The sequence below is a fragment of the Leptinotarsa decemlineata genome, unplaced genomic scaffold (genome assembly GCF_025532065.1).
Source record: "Leptinotarsa decemlineata unplaced genomic scaffold, Ldec_3_MD MMD2_tig00026328_RagTag_RagTag, whole genome shotgun sequence".
Taxonomy (NCBI): domain Eukaryota; kingdom Metazoa; phylum Arthropoda; class Insecta; order Coleoptera; family Chrysomelidae; genus Leptinotarsa; species Leptinotarsa decemlineata.
The window spans coordinates 37612258-37631050 of record NW_027412688.1 but is presented as its reverse complement, the minus strand read 5'-3'; the positions used below and the strand labels follow the sequence as shown (position 1 = coordinate 37631050).

Below are 18793 nucleotides of genomic sequence, written 5' to 3'. Positions count from 1 at the left end.
TTTCAAGCACTTCGATAACTCTCTCGCCGGTGAAGCCTTCGCCAATGAAAACCAGACAAAACTGCCTTTGTCGACTTCATCGCTTCCCGAGCACACAATTTTTATGCTGCAAGCAGTTTCATTGGACCAGAACATGTCATTGGAATCGCTTTAGGCTTTGCCAAACAAAGATTGAATACCTGGGGACCCAATCAGGTTTTTACGGTACCATCTGACCTGGAAGACCACCATGCAAACTAATCGGCTTCGTTAAGAAGCTGGGTTCTGACCTCATTGACCTGACCTACGTTGGCAAAAATGCAATGATTCGAGTAAATTGAATAACTATCCACTGAGATATTACAGTTTAAAGTAGATAAATCTTTTTAAACAACCTTCCAATTCTCTCCTACGTTTATATGACTAATTTATTGTTTCTCTGTACTTGATATTTTTAGTTTGCCAGAGGCAGAAGATTTTCCTGTCATAGTAAGTGCCTATTTGACAGCCATACTGAAAAATCGCTTCCCCAGTCAAAATTTACCGAGAGCGAAAATTATCAAGATTTCAGCCTCTATGATTTCTGTGTATGATAAGGTAGGTGAAATGTCAGCAGTAACACTTACAATTATTCAAAGTATCTTTTTCTCCTTTCGCAAACTTTTATTTAGTTTCAAATTTGACGCACTACCCATTCAACTGAGTTCAAATTTGACACACACGTGACACACACGTTTTGTCCTCGTGACAATGCATGATTACCTCAACACCACCATTTTTAATCCAACATGGCGGACGTTACAAAATAACAAATTACGATTTCCACAGAAATTTTTATGGCGTGCGTATCATATTAAAATTTTGATAAGCGTACTTCCATGATGTGGGTATCAAATAAAAGGGTTTGCTCTAAATAATGCTAAAAATGAAATGACATCGCTCCGAATCTAATATTGGGGAATTCCAGAGACGGCGGACCGTGTTTTTTATGCACCCGTATTGTTATGTCAAACAAAAGACTCCAAAAGGACAAAATATAAAATGGTGGAAACAAGATGGCTTCGTTTTGGCGTTTTTCAATGCAGTGTGCCATATCTTTAGTAGATATGTTCTCTCTTTCTTTCTGTTGAAGTTCTGTAGGCGGGTATTTGAAAGCCATAGAAATATACAAACACCAAGAGATCTTCAACAGAAAGGAAGAGAAAGTATATATATCAAAGATCTGGCACACCGCATATAAATGAGCCAAAACGAAGCCACGTCACCCAAATCGCGCGGGAAGTACGGGCAATCTCGCCATTACAGAAAATCAGCACAATAAGTGACAGAGCACTAATGATACGTCAAGAAGAGTACTTTGGCCACGTCACTGAAGATGACTGCCGCAGTTGCAGTTGGAACGTTTGGTGATTCTAACCAAAAAAAACCACGGCAAAACAGGGAAACCAACTAAAACACAACAAGATGTTGCCATATCAATTTCGAAGGGATCAATCATGCAGCGATTATGCAAAAAATAAAAGCAACCGACTTAGAAACATGTCCACTGATAACTAAAGAAAAATGGGATAATAGTACAAAACATTTTGAAAAATCAGCTTTCATTTTCATGCTCCAATAAGAAGATAATGATAATGATAATAATATCCTGTGATATGCTAGCATTTCGCCAGATTCACCAGTGCGGATGAACCAGAATACAAGTGTGTTTGAGGGCGGACCGATAAGTACTCAGCCTCGCCGCCCGATGGCTGGCGCCACTATCGCAAGAGAAATTTACTAGCATGTGATACAGTCTCGTAGGCGGCTACTGTCAAAATTTCAACCGAATCAGACTCATAGTTTTGTTTTGACCGCGGTGAAAACGAGCTTATCCGCGATTTTTATCAAAATTTAAACAGAGCAATATCGGTCGCTGATTCGATTTTTGTTTTTGGGAGGGAAATCGCGCAAATAAATCAAGGAGCGCGTGGATGGTGTGTACGGTGGCTCTTCTCCTTCGATAGTCGCACGTCGGTTTTTGAAAAGCCCCGCCCAGATGCCTCGAAAACGGCTGGATAACGTGACAAAAATAACGTGACAAAAATCCACGATCTCGTACTGGCAGACAGCCGTGCAGCGCCGATTGAAGGTGCGCGAGATAGTTGAGACGATAGGCACCTCAAAAGACCACGTGGGTCGTATCCTGCATGAAATTTTGGGCATGGGAAAGCTGTCGGTACGATGGCGCCGCTTTTGCGGCACAGCGATGTTAGACGCTGTTCAATCTCAATCTGAAGGAGTTTCTGCGCTGTTTCGTGACCGATGACAAAATATAGATCCACTGATACACACCAGAGACCAAAGAACAGTCGAAACAGTGGACTTCACTCGGGGAACGTGCTCCGAAGAAGGCCGCAAAGGTGATAACCGCCGTTTTCTGGGATCCACAAGGTCTGATCTACATTCGACTCCGAGTTGCAGAAAAAACAGACCCATTTGGCGGAGAAAAAAGTGCTTCTCCACCAAGACATCGCACCGGCTCACACCGCCGCACTCGCCATAGCCAAATTGGTCTAACTGGGCTGAAAACTGCGGCACAATCTACCGTATTCTCCAAATTTGGCCCCGGGCGACTTCTACTTTCCGAATTTGAAAAATCCACTCACCGGGCAGAAAATTGAGTCGAATGAGGAAGTCATCGCCGCCACGGAGATGTATTTTGCAGACCTCCAGAAAACTTATTTTTCAGACGGGTTGAAGAAGTGGAAGCATCATTGGAACAATGTGTTGTTTTCAACCGACTCTTTTTTTTTTTAGTTTATATAACTATTTACAATTGCTTTGTCTGGGAGATGTTCTTCTTTCGATAATGAGGTATATAAAAAAAGTGTATCGAGCTGAGAGCAGACTGTGTTGAGGAATTAGTCGACACTTTTACAAAAAGTTCGTTCTTCTTTTGTAGGCCAAGTACTTATCGAACCTCCCTCGTACATTGTATATAGGCAGTTACTCTAGGAATGAAATTATATGGTTGAAAGCGGTCGACAATGTTTCATGGTGAATTTTACTGGTTCGGACTTTCATTGTCTAATATGATTCAAAATATATAAAAAAAACAAATAAAATTAGCATGAATACCTAAAATATGAATCATATGTAAGCGATGAAACTTGAAATAATAATACAACAAAAAGAATAAAATAAAATAATCAAGATAAAGAACAATATGAACAATAAAAATAAACAAAAAATAAAAAATATAAATAATATAGAAATAAAGAAATAAAATTAAAAAATAAATACAAAATGCCATAAAACATAAATAAAAAATAAAATATAATCTAAAACAATTAGAAAAATGAAAATATGTCAAATCAAGTTATTTCACGACGTTCCTATTTAGAATCCACAATCGTATTTGGGTGATAAATTTTATTTTTCTATTTTTTTCCATTCATTTTTAATTGTTTCTCAATTCATGCTTTATTTTTTCAATTTTTTAAAATTTATTTTTACTCTGTGATCATTTGAATATTTTATTTTATTCGTTCCATTGTATGATCCTGATCGTACCAAATTTCTTTTTAATTTATTTGTGCGTCTATTGTTTTCTAATTATAATCATCACTAGTTTTCCTACTTGACTATTTATCATATCGATAGATATCTTTTTATTTGTAAACTTTGTCAATGAGAATTACGTTCTTCAGACAATAAAGTACCTATTTGCTTTGATTTATTTTCATTTCACGTTTTGTTTCTTTTATATAATTGATATTTAAGATATTTATTCTAATTCTATTTGTTCTTTCATTAATTTCGAATCGTATGTTTTTTTTATGAAATAGGTTAATCTCACGGCAAGCTTTTATATCATTTTAATTGTGTAATGAAATGAGTTGTTGAGTTTGATTTGATTTAAAGTTCATTTCCTCTTCTTTTTGTAGAATGTAAATGAAAATTTGACTTCAAAACAAACTTTTCACCATTAATTTACTTTATGTTCCTCTCAAGAAGAATGATGCAGCAATACATAACACTTTACTTCATTTCCCTATATAAATTGTGAAAAAATACCCAACTGAATGCTCCTTTTCAGATTCGTAATACTTTCACATCAATACAAAACAAGCACTACATATACAGTCCTCACGATGTAACCAACTGGTGTAAGGCTATTTTACGTTACAAAAACTCTGAGGATAAGGATCCTGAATCATTCCTACAGGAGGTAAGAACTGCTAGACATTGGACTAACAGGGCCATCAATGACTAACAGTTTCAAGGACCATCCGAAATAAGAACTGTTTGCCAAATTATGTAACTTTTCTAGATTGTTAAATACGAGGCATCAAACATTTTCGGAAATAGGCTGGTAAATGAAGGCGACAAAGAGATTTTGTACAGGTTGGTGAATGACACTCTTCAAAACCATTGGGGTGCGAATTTTTCAGCTAGTTCCACCAGGAGGTACTATGTACCTGTTGAAAACCGATCCGGCAACTTGAGAAACTCCGAACTGATCGGACTAACGAAAGAGGAATGGAGATCAATGGTACAATCTGGAATTACTCAGTGCGGTAGGTGAAAAAGTTCAAGTAGGATGAGGTCTGTTCATCTAGAAGGCTATCATTTTCAGAACGGGATGGCCAGTCACTGGATCTGATAATCAACGATGAGCTTCTGGACTTGACAGCAAGTATTTTGAAAACAGTTAGCTGTCCAGGAGGAAACGTGTTACTAGTGGGAAAATCGGGGGTAGGTCGACGGAGCGCTTTGAAAATTGCCTCAGCTTTGCAGTCGTCTAAAGTTTTAGCACCTTCTAGCGAGAAACAACCTCAACTCAATAATGATTTGAAAGTGGTGAGTACGAGATTGAAAATTGAAGAAATATATTGTGAGTTAAGGTGATAGTGTGTAAATCAGCACTTAGATAAGGGTTCATATTGGATCCCTGCGACACTTTGAAATTATGAAACTCATTTTGGTTTATTTTCGTGTTTTAGGCCATGCAATACGCTGGAGTGGAGGGAGAAGAGATCTATCTTCAGATTGAAGATTACATTTTGAACGAAGAGTCTAACCTGAACATTTTCAATCTACTACTATCGTCAGGCGAGGTATTGTTATCTATTTGTCTAGCTCTAGAGCAGATTCATGGAAATGTTGATATGCTTCTCTGCTTCAAGTGAACTTATTATAAAAGTTTTGCCTAGGTTCCTGGGTTGTATACTCCAGTGGAGTTGGAGTCACTTGTGAAAGCTTTGAAAGAAGAATCTGACAGAGAAAACTTCGACGGGAGTTTGATTCAGTTTTTCCACGAACGTAAGTAGGCTTTCCAAGCCGTCCAATTCTGGATTAAAAGATATCGACTTCCAGGAGTGAAGCAACATCTTCACGTGGTAGCCTATCTGGATGTAGACAACGAAAATCTGTGGAACATTTTCCAAAACTGTCCCGCTCTTCTGCAAGAGAGTTCTGTTGTCTGGAAATCAGATTGGAGCAGCGATACGATAGAGAAAATACCTAGGATCCTTTTGGAAAAGTGAGTTTGAAAAGAATTTGCGCATTGAAATGAAACTTGAACATGTGTTAGACTGTCGTTCCATACTGAAAAAAGCTATTCATCTTGAAAATGGATACGGCATAACTAAACGTTTTTTTGGAAATTACGAAATAGCAGCTATGCAAGAAGTATTTATATCGAATATAAGTCGGAAAAAAGAATAATCAAAATATTAGGTGTACTAGGTGTGCCACAGGGTATAGTTCTTGGCCCTTTGCTATTTCTCTTATATGTAGATGATCTCTAACAATATTGAGATTATGTTTATGTCACAATGTTTGCCGAAGACTCAGCAATAACTCTACCTGATCAGAAAACATCGCAGCTCTTAATTTAATTAGAAGTTTGTCCTGTATTTCAACTGTTTTTCAGCGATGAACCGAAAAAACCTTATTTTGTTACAGGAATTGTCCAGCACTAGAGAAAAATGATTCAAAGTTTCAATGCACTGAAGAATTTTCGTCCATATATCGTACTATGAAAGGCCACAATTCCACCCCATCGAGGTACATAGCCATGATCAAACTATACGAAAACATTTATGATGAAAAACTTACTCGAATCAAAGCCAGAATTCAAAAACTAGAGGTGAGAATTCAAGGATGACACTTTTAGAATAAAAATCAATAGGTGCTAAATCGGGCAGTCAGTTGGCATTGATTCGTATCTTGTTCTGCCAAGAACAAGGCAGAATGTTTCCATTCCAATTTTCAAAGACGTGTATATGCTTCGAAAATGATATTCTCAGCTACAAATTAATAATTTTGTGTTACTGATCATTCTCAGGCTGGTGTGGCAAAACTAACAGAGGCGGAATCCTTGGTGAAGGGCTTGAAAGAAAAAGCAGCAGAGAAGCAGGCAATGCTGGAAGAGAAGAGATCAAAAGCAAACTTGGCCTTGGACATGATAAGCAACACAATGAAGAATGCCAATTCACACAAAGAAGAAATGGAGAGTTTGAAGAGCAAGACACAGGAAGAAAATGTCCAGCTTATGAAACGGTGAGTCTGGAAATTGAAAGAAAATGGAACTGTTCATAAATTAGTACGTTCAAAATACATAAATTTCCGGTGAATCGGCCAAATCTCTCCACAGGAAAAAGGAAATAGAAGCAGAGCTCTCAGAAGTAGAACCGTTGATCGAGGAAGCCAGATCAGCAGTAGGCAACATCAAATCGGAGTCTTTGTCAGAAATACGGTCGCTCAGAGCTCCTCCAGAGATCATCAGGGATATACTGGAAGGGGTTTTGAGACTCATGGGCATACAAGACACATCATGGAACAGCATGAAGACTTTCCTTGCCAAAAGAGGGATAAAGGAAGAGATAAGGTTTGTTGGAGTATTCACACTAAATGGAAATCAGCGGGACTATTGTAAATTTTTCAGGTCATTTGACGCAAGTAGGATCGTTAGAGAAAACCGCCAAGCAGTGGAACGTCTGATGTCAAACAAGAGCGATTCCTTCGACGCCAAAGCCGCGAGGAGAGCTTCTGTAGCTGCAGCTCCTTTGGCTGCTTGGGTCGCAGCAAATGTCAAATACTCCTACGTCATGGACAAAATCCTACCCTTGGAGAAGGAGCAGAATAAGTTGAAGCAGTAAGTGAAAACCTACATGATTTTTTTTTATATATTGTGGTGTAGAAGGGTCCGGGAAGTGAACACTGAAGAACTTCCTCGTTTTGAATTTCAGAAACCTGTCCAATGCGGAGGCTCAACTGGGAGAACTCAGCGCAGGACTTCTAGATGTTGATGCTACTGTAGCCAAGTTGAAACAGCAGCTTTCGGCGTTCACTAAGGAAGCAGCTGAAATCGAAATTGACTTGAACAAGGCACAAGCTACTCTTGGGGCAGCGGAAGGATTGGTATCTAAGTTAGGTGATGAATACGACAGGTGGCAGAAGCAGGTAAAGATACTTTATAGACAGGTTATGAGAAGACTTTATTTAATGGAAAATGGTCTGATATCGTTTTATAGTTGCAAGAATTATCTGAACAAGTGGAACAACTACCAAAAGAGTGTCTGCTTGCATCTGCGTTTATGACGTATCTGTCCAGTGAAGCTGAAGACAAAAGAAAGTGAGTTTCATATTTGTACAGCTGTATCGCTGCTTTTCCAATGTTTTGACAGAATCAGAATCAACGAACTTAAGCGTGCGCAGCGTTATAGAACAGTGCTTTCAAAAAATTGTTCTACAGCGCCATCTAGTGGAGAGTTACAGAAAAATGGGTAGCCTAAAAACCTTCTCTATGAAAAATTACTCATACATGTCAAGTTGTAATAGGGGAGCCCAAGCGGGGATTTCGGGATTTACTGAAGCGCGGCAGATTAGTATCACTTCTCTAAACAGTGACTTGAAATATCTCACTATTTCAATTCACTCAAAATTTCCTCTAGAATTTCCAGCTACTGTAGCAAATTCAACTGGATTCACCAAATCTCCGCGCACCACCGCCTTTACCTCAAATCAACTAAACCTCGACTATTTATCAATTCCAAAAAGCCTCGCAAAACGGTGACCTGAACTACCTCGTATTTCAGTACCTCCAGAAGTCACTCAGAACTTCGTAGGAAGTCCAACCGACCTACTTCTGAGTTCGTACGCTCCTGACTTTTTACCTCAAGACAGCTAGCCAAATAAAACGCTAATATTCATCGCACTACTGAAATCCCCTCGCGACCCAGTATTTTAAAACCCCTAGCACCTCAGTCCCTTCAATAGCTTTCCCAGCAACTTCCCCAAAGGGGCGAACTGCCCCGGGCAAGAGCCCCTAAACGACTCTGGGGTCCGCGCACGACTCACTTAATTCTCTCCCAAAAATTTCCACCTTAACTCTATTAGGGGATGTAATTCAAATAATCTCCTAAAAATTCCCACCAATCAGAAAGTCTGAAATTATTTCCGGAACTGGTACTCTTAACGTCCTCTACATGTCCAGCGGATAAGTCCGCAAAAATTACCGTCTAGTTTCCGACATTTCTAATGTCGTGAGTCTGCTACTGATATATAGATGTCACTGCAAGGGTCATTTTGATATTTTTGCTGTTTTGAATAGTGGTATGTAGACTATGCCAGACATTAATTTTATCATGTCGTTAAAATTAAGGCTGACACTCTAACCCCTCGGAACATAAATTTTGATATTTATTATACGTTTAATTGCTTTTTGGACTTTTATTCTAAATGGGGTATACAGAATGGATAACATATTTTCGACCCTTAACGAAAGATAGTGAAATGAATCATGAGGTTGAATGTTTCAAAATATCGAATTTCTTAGCATCAAGCAGTTAATTTTAACGACTTTTCCTTTAAATGGCTTGGCTCTGTTGGCCTTAAGGTTATTTCTGAAAGATGATAAGGTTCCCTTTTCATACGAAAAATATAATAAATCCAACCTATTACATAAGGCCGCCTGTGAGGCATAAAGAATCAGATTAGTAAAAAAAAATTGATCATCAGAAATTCTCGAACGCGTCAGATTAAGGTAGGGTGAGTTAATTACATGCTAAAAAGTGTATATTCCAGTAATCAAACAGTAATCAAACAATTTGAGAGTGACGTAAAGAAAGGGAAGGGCAGCAAAGTTGTAAAAAAACGTCATCTCGACATTCTCGAGCGTAGCTGAATTTTTTTTTTATTTTGAAGAAAATTATCCAAGGATATCGAAAAATATATAATCTGACGATTTCCACAAGCCGAAATAGCAAAAATTTGTCGAGAAACTTTGCAGCTGCGTGCAGCTGCGTGATGACTATATTTCCCTCTCCGCGTTTCTATTCCTTTTTTACTTTTTCTCTATCTATTACTCTCTCACTCCGTGCCCACTCTGAATTCTGTTGCCATGACGCCATCACAGCTGATCACAGAGACTCGTTCGTGATGAAGATGAAGATGATGATTAATTGATCAATTAATTGATGTATGTAGCTGTTACTACGTGATAGGAAATCATAATGAAGAAAAGAGAAATGAAAATTTCTATGTTTTTTACCACTTTTATTTGTAACTAAATATACTGCAGTTTCGTCCTGTAAGGACATTTTCAAACTTATATATTGTATAAGTAACTGCAGTAACGTTAGTTACAAATAAAAGTGGGGAAAAACATTGAAAGATTAATTTCTCTTTTCTTCATTAATTGATCAATTGATTATAAAACATTAAATTTTTTTGAGCACTTCTTTTAATTATTTTTTTATAAATACAAGTATTCTACTTAAAAAACATACACTTATTTATCTGCATGCTATTTCCTGAGTTTTTCAATTAATTAAGTTCAATGATTTAAAAAAAAATTGAAAAAATATTTTTTTGTCAGATTAGGCGAATACCTCTAGATAATCGTCAGATTATGAGACAGCACGTCTAAAACATAAAGATGAACCATATATATCTTAAGCTGACGCGCTTGAGTATTTCAAAATGACGATTTATTTTGCACATTATAATAATGGCCGCGAGTTTGCATCACATCGAAATCGTCAGATTATTGACGCGCTCGATTAATTTTTTTTTAACCCTCTCGTATAGCCACCCACATCATGCAAACGATCAGATTAACATACCAACATTATTAAAAATACGTAAGACATTGATGCTATCAACATCTGACGCGCTCGAGTGAATCCTTGCAACAGTATTTTTTTACATATTTGAAAATCTATAGCCACTTCCCCCACCTTCTTATCATCTAAGCTTTGCAACCTAATATGTCTTTATGACGCTCGAGTAAATCCCCATTTTGCATCGTAGGCGCTATTGAGCGATGTAGAAGTTTATCACTAACCAATCAACCAACCAACCAACAAACATCCATTTTTATATATTAGATCATTTATCTGAGGAAACTTTTTTTAAATAATGTTCCATTACTAGTTAATAAAGTTGAAGTTTCTATCATTATTGATCACCTCACTCTATTACTGCTTGATATCTAAAAATCTTCACTTTTCAAGGGAATTTTTGACGTTGTGGTGCGAAGATCTAGGACTTCATCGTAAAATCGACATAGAGCTATTTTTCTCTACGGAAAGAGAAAGAATGCAGTGGAGAAGTGAAGGTCTATCTGCAGACAAAATGTCCATACAGAATGCCGTTATAATTCTGAAGGTAAAAGATTTTCTAATTATGGGTCTTATAACAGGGTTAGATCAGGTCCAGTGTGAGTGGGTCTATTCGACTTCCGCCGCAACCCGCAAGGGTTCATTGTGGCTCACACCTACTCACACTCGGCCAAATAAACCCAACTTCTCAACGAATCCGATTAGTTTGTATGGTGAGTGGTCTTTCAGGTTAGATAAGGGTGCGGCTCTGCAAAAATACATTTTCGAAAATAAAATGCCATTACTGATACTTTTTTTTCAAGGCCGATATGGTTCCTTTGTTAATTGACCCTACTTCATCAGCTACCTCTTGGATGAAACGGCACTTGAGACACAAAAACGTGGAATGTACTACTCAAAACTCCCCAAAATTCAAAGGAATGCTCGAACTGGCAGTAAGGTTAGTTGTATTCAGGTAATTGATTTTTGAAGTCACATCAAGAATTTTGCTTCAGATTTGGAAAAACTTTCATTATCGAAGAAATAGACACAATTTGCCCTACGTTGTTCCAGATTTTGAGAAAAGAATTCATCAATCAAGGTCAGTAGACATGCTTTCGTTTCCAGTTACCTGAAGGTTGAGTTTATCCTCTCTTAGATGAGTAATAAACAAGCATAAACACTCTCAAGTAGAGGCAACCTTTGTAGCAGACATATTTTTAGGTGAAAGACGACTGATCAAGCTCAATGGTAAGTTGATAGACTACCACATCGACTTCAAACTCATCATGTGTAGTAGAGACCAGCACCTGAAGCTACCTCCGGATATTTCCCCTCTTGTGAATCTCATGAATTTCACTGTCACCCATTCCGGATTGACAGGTAACGCTTCTGAAACGACTCATGAAGGTCATAAAGTCAATTCATGTTTGTAGAACAACTTCTTTCTGGTGCTGTCAGCCAGGAAAATCCCGAATTAGAGACCAAGAAGCAACAGTTGCTGAAAGATAGAGAGGAGATGGAAGAAAAGCTGAGCCAGCTGCAGAATGAACTACTGGAAGCTTTAGTTGATTGCAAAGGAGACATACTCCAAGATTCGGTAAGACTAAACGAGATCAAAAGATTCCAGTTGATCAGATAATTCTCTGCAGAAACTCCTGGAGTCCTTGAACGAGACTAAAGCCAGCTCGGAAGCTATAGCGAAGGCTTTGAAAGAGTCCAGTGAAGTACAATCGAAACTGCAATCGGAATACGACATGTATAGAGATATTTCCTACTTTGGCAGCTCACTGTATTTTGCTTGCAACGATTTTGGGAAATGCGACGTTATTTACCTTCTCTCCGTTACTGCTTTCGCGGAATTGTTCTTGAAATCGCTGCGGACTTTTCAGGTAAGGAGACACAAATGTTGGAGACATAGAGCGGCATTGGATAACCTCCAAACTTTTAGGGTATTGAAAGCAACTTAGATTTGCAGAAGAAGCATTTGCTTCATACTGTATACAGCTATATGAGCAGAGGAATTTTCAAATACGATAGACTCAAGTTCTTACTGCACGTGGTTCATAAAATTTACCCGAATGAGATACCAGGAGCAGAATGGCAGGTATTTTTAGGCAACACGATTCCAAATAAAAATATCCCTGAAGAGTTGCCTCCGTGGGTACCGAAACACTGTGTTAATGGGGTACAAAACATACAGGTAAGTTTAATGAGGCTTTACAAACAACCACTTGAATATTGTATGCCTGCTTTTCAGTCAGCACTGCCGGAATTCTTTAAAAGCCTCAAACTGGAAGAGTTTAACATGTGGAAAAACTTCATGAATACCAGTATTTGTGAAACAGAAATACCTACACATTGTAAGCTATCTAATTTTCAGAAGGTGCTTGTAATACAAGCACTGCGTTCGGATAGACTGTACTCCACGATGATACAATGTGTTTTACACATAACAGGTACAGTATTGTTATGTTTTTTTCCAGTAGCTTCCCCAATACAGGAAAAAAACATAACAGGTACAGTATTGTTATGTTTTTTTCCCGTAGCTTCCCCAATAATTGACTACACTGAATAATAGAACTTGACTGTATTTCACTTTGAATACAACAAACACTTCAACTAAAAATTCAACTATTATTTTAATGTCTATCGCCTTACTAGACCACTTCGCGTATCGCACTGTATCTTTCACTTGACTGTGTACTTGACTGTCTGATATTCCATTCGCCAACGCTTAAATATCGTAATCGAACATCGTAAGAGAGTTCTTGCTGCTTCTCGAGCGGCAGGGAACATTGGGCATTCTCGCGCTCTTAGCTACGTCACGTTTGGTTTGTGGTTGCCAGTGGCGGCCGGCGTTATTTTCATTCGGGCATGATCTACAACAGTTTCACATATTTCATCATCGCATACTGTAAGTTTTTTATTATTGGACTTGCAATAATATATTCAACTGCATATTTTATAAGTTATATTCAATATGTTCTAAATTTTCTGTGCATTATATTTTTCCACTGAGTCGTTGATATACAATAAAAAGAGGGTTGAAGACAATATGAATCCCTGGGAAACACCAGCGTTTATGGTAAAAGTATATGAATCAAACTCAACTTTAGTTCACTAGTACACTAGTCAATACAACACAAAAACTCTATACTAATACTCAAATGTCTGTCACCTTATGAGCTCACTCCGTACTGCACTTTCAACTATACTAGCGTCCTATCACCCCATGCCCCCTCCCGGGTTGAGTGCTCTGAAGTAGGAGCTTCCCCCCCATTTGTTAGCGAGGAGAACCTACTACCCCATTCCTTCCACCCCCGTTCTCCGAGCGGTCCTCAACTTACTGATGGGCACTTCAGCAAGATTGACATCTATCCTCATTTTGGTAGAAAGTCAGCCTTTAGGTGCTTTTACCTTCTTATCGAGTCATTATTTTATCTGACTATTCCTAACTGAATTTAAGCATGGGGGCCCCCAAAAACTAACCGGCGGCTATTATTTTTAATGTCGGGCGTTCCTTAATAAGAATACTAGAATCGCGGTCGAGTTGTTCTGCAGTGAACTTGCTGAAAGAAAGTCTATTTAATGTGCTTACCGGAGTCGCCTTACGGCGACTCGTGGGGCGGTCTCTGATTCTGCTTCGTTGGCCTTGGATGTTTGTCCCTTTCTGGAAACCTGGAGTCATCCATGTTCAACGCATCGTGTAGATCGCGGAACGCTGGATTTAAGTGCGATCTGATTCTTTCGAACGTGCTTTCTGCATGTTCTCTCATATACACGTCCACATATTGCGTGTCTCTGCATGTTCTCTCACATACACGTCCACATATTGCGTGTCCAGGTCTAGATCTCTGTATATGAATCTGTTTGGTATATAGTAAGGTGCATTTACAGCGGCCCTTACGCTCGCATTTATAAATGATTGGATCTTCTTTCTGTATGTCTGCGCACACTGGCCCCAGGCAGTGCATGCATACAGTATTATTGGCATTAGAATCGTTCTGATCATTAGTAACTTGACTTTCAGTGCCATGTTACCACTTCTTCCTATGATCGGCGCCAGGCGTCTTCTGGCCTGTTTGGCTATTCCTATTCTCTGCTGTACGTGGGCCTGGAATGTTAGTTTCTTGTCTAGGATGACCCCGAAATATGTCGCTTTGTGTCCACGGAATCTCTTGTCCGTTGAAGATGACGTTGCCTTCCGGTTGTACGAACCTGCGAGTGAACAGTATCGCCTGACTCTTGTCAGGGTTGATACTGATCTTCCACAGGTTAGCCCACTCCTCCAATCTGTTTGCCTGTTGTTGTAGCCCGTCATGCCAAACTCTGTCAAACGCCTTGAAGACGTCTAAGAAGATAGCTCCGGTGTTGTATCCTTTGCCAAGGTTGAAGCCTTCTGTCGCAAAGTCCACTACCCTCAGGACTTAACTCTGTTGAGTGTTCTGATCTAAAACCGAATTGTTCGTCGGGGAGGATCCCTAACTCTCTGGTTTGTTCTTCTAGTCTCTTCAGGATGACACGTTCCGCCACTTTGCTTACGGATGGCAGTAAGCTTATTGGCCGGTGGTTCGCTGGAAACAGGTGGTTCTTCTTGGGCTTTGGTATGTGGATTACCGTTGCCTCTTTGAACTGGTACGGGAAGTGTTGCAGTCTGAGTATAGCATTTATGATGTTGGTTATGGCTGCTATACCCTTTCGTGGCAGCACTTTCAGTGCTCGATTTTTTATATTGTCTGGGCCTGGTGCTTAGCGTCCTATGCCTGTTGGTAGGGCTTATATATCCCAATGAAAGTCTTTGAAAGCCGATAGGAATATTCTCGAAGTGACGCGACACCTAGAAAGATCGAGAAACACAAGTAGATTCAAGAGTGACCTTGGCCGAATCACAGTCGATCAACGAAGATCAGCGGCGGCCGGCCTAATTTTTTTCAGGGGATATTCTACAGTATAATATAGGAGACATTCTATTTTATATATCACACATGTTTCTATGTTTGGATTTTTGAATTAATCTCAATAGTCGGCCACAATGTCTTGAACCCGTGGCTAAATGAGGTTATGGAGAGTTCCCAAATATAAATAACAAGTACACTTTTGATCTAGACTTTTCATGCAGTTTCGAAACACCGAATTTAATCTAAAAAACAAATCAAATGAAGCTGTTTGAATGTTTCGTTATGAAGCAAACTTCTTTTAGGGTTAAAATCTATTGACCCATCTGTTTTGGATTTATCTTTGGTATACAAAGAATCGACCAGCGACGTTCCTATTCTGATCCTCGCAGTCTCAGGAACTGATCCAACCACAGAAGTCAGAGATTTAGCCAAAGCTTGTCTACAAGAATACACCGAGGTGAGCATGTCAATTGCATTATTGAAATCCTTATGCTTTGCTAGGAAAGGCGTACGGTGTGTCACAAGAATCAATTTCATGGCCTCTCATGTAACTACCTTTCAGGTGGCGATGGGTGAAGGCCAGGAAACGAAAGCTTTGTCAGCGCTGAAGAAGTGTTCAGATTCGGGTACTTGGTTGATCCTGAAAAACTTGCACCTAGTCACGTATTGGTTGCCTGTTTTAACTCAGAACCTCAAAAGTGCTGGTGCCAACTCTAAATTCCGGTGAGTAATTTCAATATTCGTGAGATCCCTCAAAAACTGTACTCTCCTCAAGGCTGTGGTTGATTTCGGAGCCTTCCTCAAACTTCAACTTTGTCTTGGCGCAAAACAGCCTGAAGGTAGTTTACGAAACGTCGCAAGGGATCAAAAGTAACCTCTTGCGGAGCTACAGCACCTTCGGCAGCGAGTACGTAGAAAAACTGAATCAGAACTCTGCTAGGGTTCTCTTTGTGTTGGCATGTCTCCACGCACTGCTTCAAGAACGTAGAAAATACATCCCCCAAGGTAAGTCGGAGCGTGCAGCAGCCAAACTACCCAACGTCATACTTACGTTTCAGGTTGGTCGAAATACTACGACTTCAGCGATACCGATCTCTCTACCAGCGTGAAGCTGATTGAGGATTTGTGGCACAATCAGGGGGCGCAGATTCAGTGGAATTTCGTCCGGGGTTTAACATCAGACGCTGTTTACGGTGGTAGGATCGAGAACCTAGACGACATGGAGATTGTGCGATCGTACGCTGAGCAGTACTTCGCTGATGAGGTTCTCAGCCATAGATGGAAACCTTTTGGACTTGAAGTGACCTTGCCGAGTGCAGCACAGTTTGAGGTAAGACAAACCATCCAGGGTAGTTGAAATCATCAATGCAGAGCCGTCTTGGTTTAGCAATGTTTGGTGTGGTCTTTCGGCGATAGTTTCATCTAGGCCCATCTATCAGAGTTTTACATGATCTTGATCTGTTAACCCTGACATATCTTGATTCTAGGAGTATGTTAAGGGAATAAAGCAAATACCAAATATAGACGCACCCTCAGCTTTTGGACTTGCTCAAAATATTGGGAGAGCTTGGGAAAAACAGACTTCATCGAAACTGATATCTGAACTCAAAAGTGTGTAAAACTCAACACCCATAATTGTAGTATCCAACAACTCTATTCGTCTTCTTTTTTAGATTTCTACTTGTCCAAAAACATTTCGAACGCCTTCAATCAAGACGTTTTCCAAAAAGGTCTCGCGCCCTTTATGAACATTTGGAAGAAACTGAATCAAGGTCACGACTTCATCAGGATGACGAGCGAGAGGAAAGTTGAAAGTAGCTCTGTAGTGGAAACCTTCATAAATGAAGAATTCGACAATGCTCTTTTACTTCTTCAGATGATACACAAATGTTTCGGGACTCTCAAGAAAATTTATAAGGGTGTTGTGGTTCCCGATGGCCAGGATCTGGAAATCGGTAACTCTCTTTTAAACTACGAGGTGAGTTTTGTCAAGGTACCGAATGTAGTTTCATCTTTCAACATTGAGTGATAAGGGTCGTAGAATCGTACTATGGAGTATCGCTATTTCAATATGTAACTACCACAGAATTAATCAGTGGTGTTACCATTGAATTCTGTCTCAACTAATTCACAACTTCTAGACTCCGAAGCTATGGCTGACTTTTTGGAATGGGCCTAAGGAGCCAATACAGTACTTACGCAATGCCATGAACAAAATTATCGGTTTATCTAAATGGAAGAACGAAAAAGTCAAAGAACTGCTCCAGAAGCCGTTTAGTCTATCTACTCTGTTCCACCCTGATGCTTTTCTGGCCTCTCATAAGCAGGATTTTTCTCGGTAAGTAACCTTTATTTCAGTCTGAGATATTGAAAACGTACAGGGAAATTATGAATGTTTGATGTGAGGAACTAAGCAAGCCCAACCGTAGAAAAAAGGTATCATCAACTGTGGAACAAAATCAAAATATTTATATAACTATTCTGGGTAGAAAACTAGTGAAAATATATGTACATGTCGCTCTCCCGTATGTGGGAGTTAGAGGTGGGAAAGGAAGGAAGATATGTATACAAGGAGGGATAGCTGGAGGAGGACTGTACTGTTTAGCCTAAGAAGACAACAAAAAACGCGCTACCACAGACCCACGACTGGACAGAGGGAGGCGCCCCCGCTGATGTTGGCGGGTGGCTAAGTTGTCCGTAACCTTATGGAAAAAGTTCATGAAAAAACCAGCTATGGCATGAATTATCTTATCCAATTCTTCCATGAACTAATCGCGATCACATTCGCGCCACTTATGGAAGATATCCAATGAATCATAGATCACACGTGTTCATGGGGCTGATTATGATAGCTTCCAAGCGCCGTGACGTCTCGTCTGTGGGCTTTTCGGCAGGAAGAACTTGAAGAATTTCTGAAACAGCCTCCTGATATGTTCATTAGTCGTCTCAACTTCAGCCAGATCTAACAGATCAACCAGTGAAATGTATCTGTCACTTTTCGTGCAACTACGGAACACTAAATTCTACATCGTCTCAAGTATCTTTAAAGGAGTTCTCTTGAGACTGCAGAATAGGAGACGGACTACAATACAGCGGTCTTATTACTTGTTTGTAAATGAGCAACTTGTCGTCATCACTGAGCTTAGGTTTCCGTGCCATGAGCGGATACGTGCGTTTTACCGCCGCAGCCGCTCATTGAACTGCCAGGCTCAAGTGTTCCTGAAAATCAGGCGTCTATCCAGGATGACCCGCAGATACCGCGCGCTTCTCTGCTCATCAACGCTTTTGCCCTTGATGCGTAACTTCCTGAAGATCTTTACGTTGGTAAATTTCTTCGTGAAGTTGACGAGCTCAGTTTTCGATGACTCCATCTCAATTTTGTTCCTGTCAAAGTACGGCACGACAAGTGTGCGTAAACTGCGGTATCGTCCGCATATATACCCACATTCCTTCGCGAGAACATGGGAAAGTTGTGCGTGTACAATGAGTACAGGTGCGGTGATAAGCAGGACCGCTGCGAAACACCCGATTTCATTCGGTAATGTGCAGATGTAGTTTGGTCCACTCTCACACTAAAAGTTCGGTTGCTCAGGTAGGATTCAAGAATCCTAACACGTATAAAGGCACGTCTGCCAACCACATTTAAGCGACAAACCTTTCCGTACGTACCTTGTCAAAGGGTTTCTGAATATCCAGCAGGACCATAACTGTATTCTTTTCCTGATAGAAAGACTCTTCTATCCCGTGAACAACTCGGATAGATAGCGAAGTCGTGTTTCATCTTCGCCAGAACTAGACTTGCTCCTCTGACATAAGTTCCAT

The 18793-nt window shown here is 39.7% G+C and overlaps 1 protein-coding gene across 1 annotated transcript in view; it reads left to right on the top strand.

Annotated features, from left to right (window-relative positions):
• Positions 1-18793, top strand: part of btv (dynein cytoplasmic heavy chain beethoven) — a 38445-nt gene that overhangs the window by 18894 nt on the left and 758 nt on the right. Inside the window, exons 40-67 of the mRNA XM_074182290.1 lie at positions 438-576; positions 4061-4192; positions 4295-4541; positions 4601-4824; positions 4968-5081; positions 5178-5286; positions 5341-5506; positions 5932-6115; positions 6314-6528; positions 6623-6856; positions 6914-7123; positions 7218-7431; positions 7503-7603; positions 10485-10638; positions 10895-11031; positions 11087-11172; positions 11295-11453; positions 11507-11670; positions 11723-11962; positions 12022-12273; positions 12331-12529; positions 15274-15428; positions 15534-15694; positions 15747-15976; positions 16030-16301; positions 16459-16582; positions 16645-16949; positions 17113-17309. Of these exons, the coding sequence (XP_074038391.1) occupies positions 438-576; positions 4061-4192; positions 4295-4541; positions 4601-4824; positions 4968-5081; positions 5178-5286; positions 5341-5506; positions 5932-6115; positions 6314-6528; positions 6623-6856; positions 6914-7123; positions 7218-7431; positions 7503-7603; positions 10485-10638; positions 10895-11031; positions 11087-11172; positions 11295-11453; positions 11507-11670; positions 11723-11962; positions 12022-12273; positions 12331-12529; positions 15274-15428; positions 15534-15694; positions 15747-15976; positions 16030-16301; positions 16459-16582; positions 16645-16949; positions 17113-17309 (5124 nt within the window). The remainder of the gene's footprint in view (positions 1-437; positions 577-4060; positions 4193-4294; positions 4542-4600; positions 4825-4967; positions 5082-5177; positions 5287-5340; positions 5507-5931; positions 6116-6313; positions 6529-6622; positions 6857-6913; positions 7124-7217; positions 7432-7502; positions 7604-10484; positions 10639-10894; positions 11032-11086; positions 11173-11294; positions 11454-11506; positions 11671-11722; positions 11963-12021; positions 12274-12330; positions 12530-15273; positions 15429-15533; positions 15695-15746; positions 15977-16029; positions 16302-16458; positions 16583-16644; positions 16950-17112; positions 17310-18793) is intronic.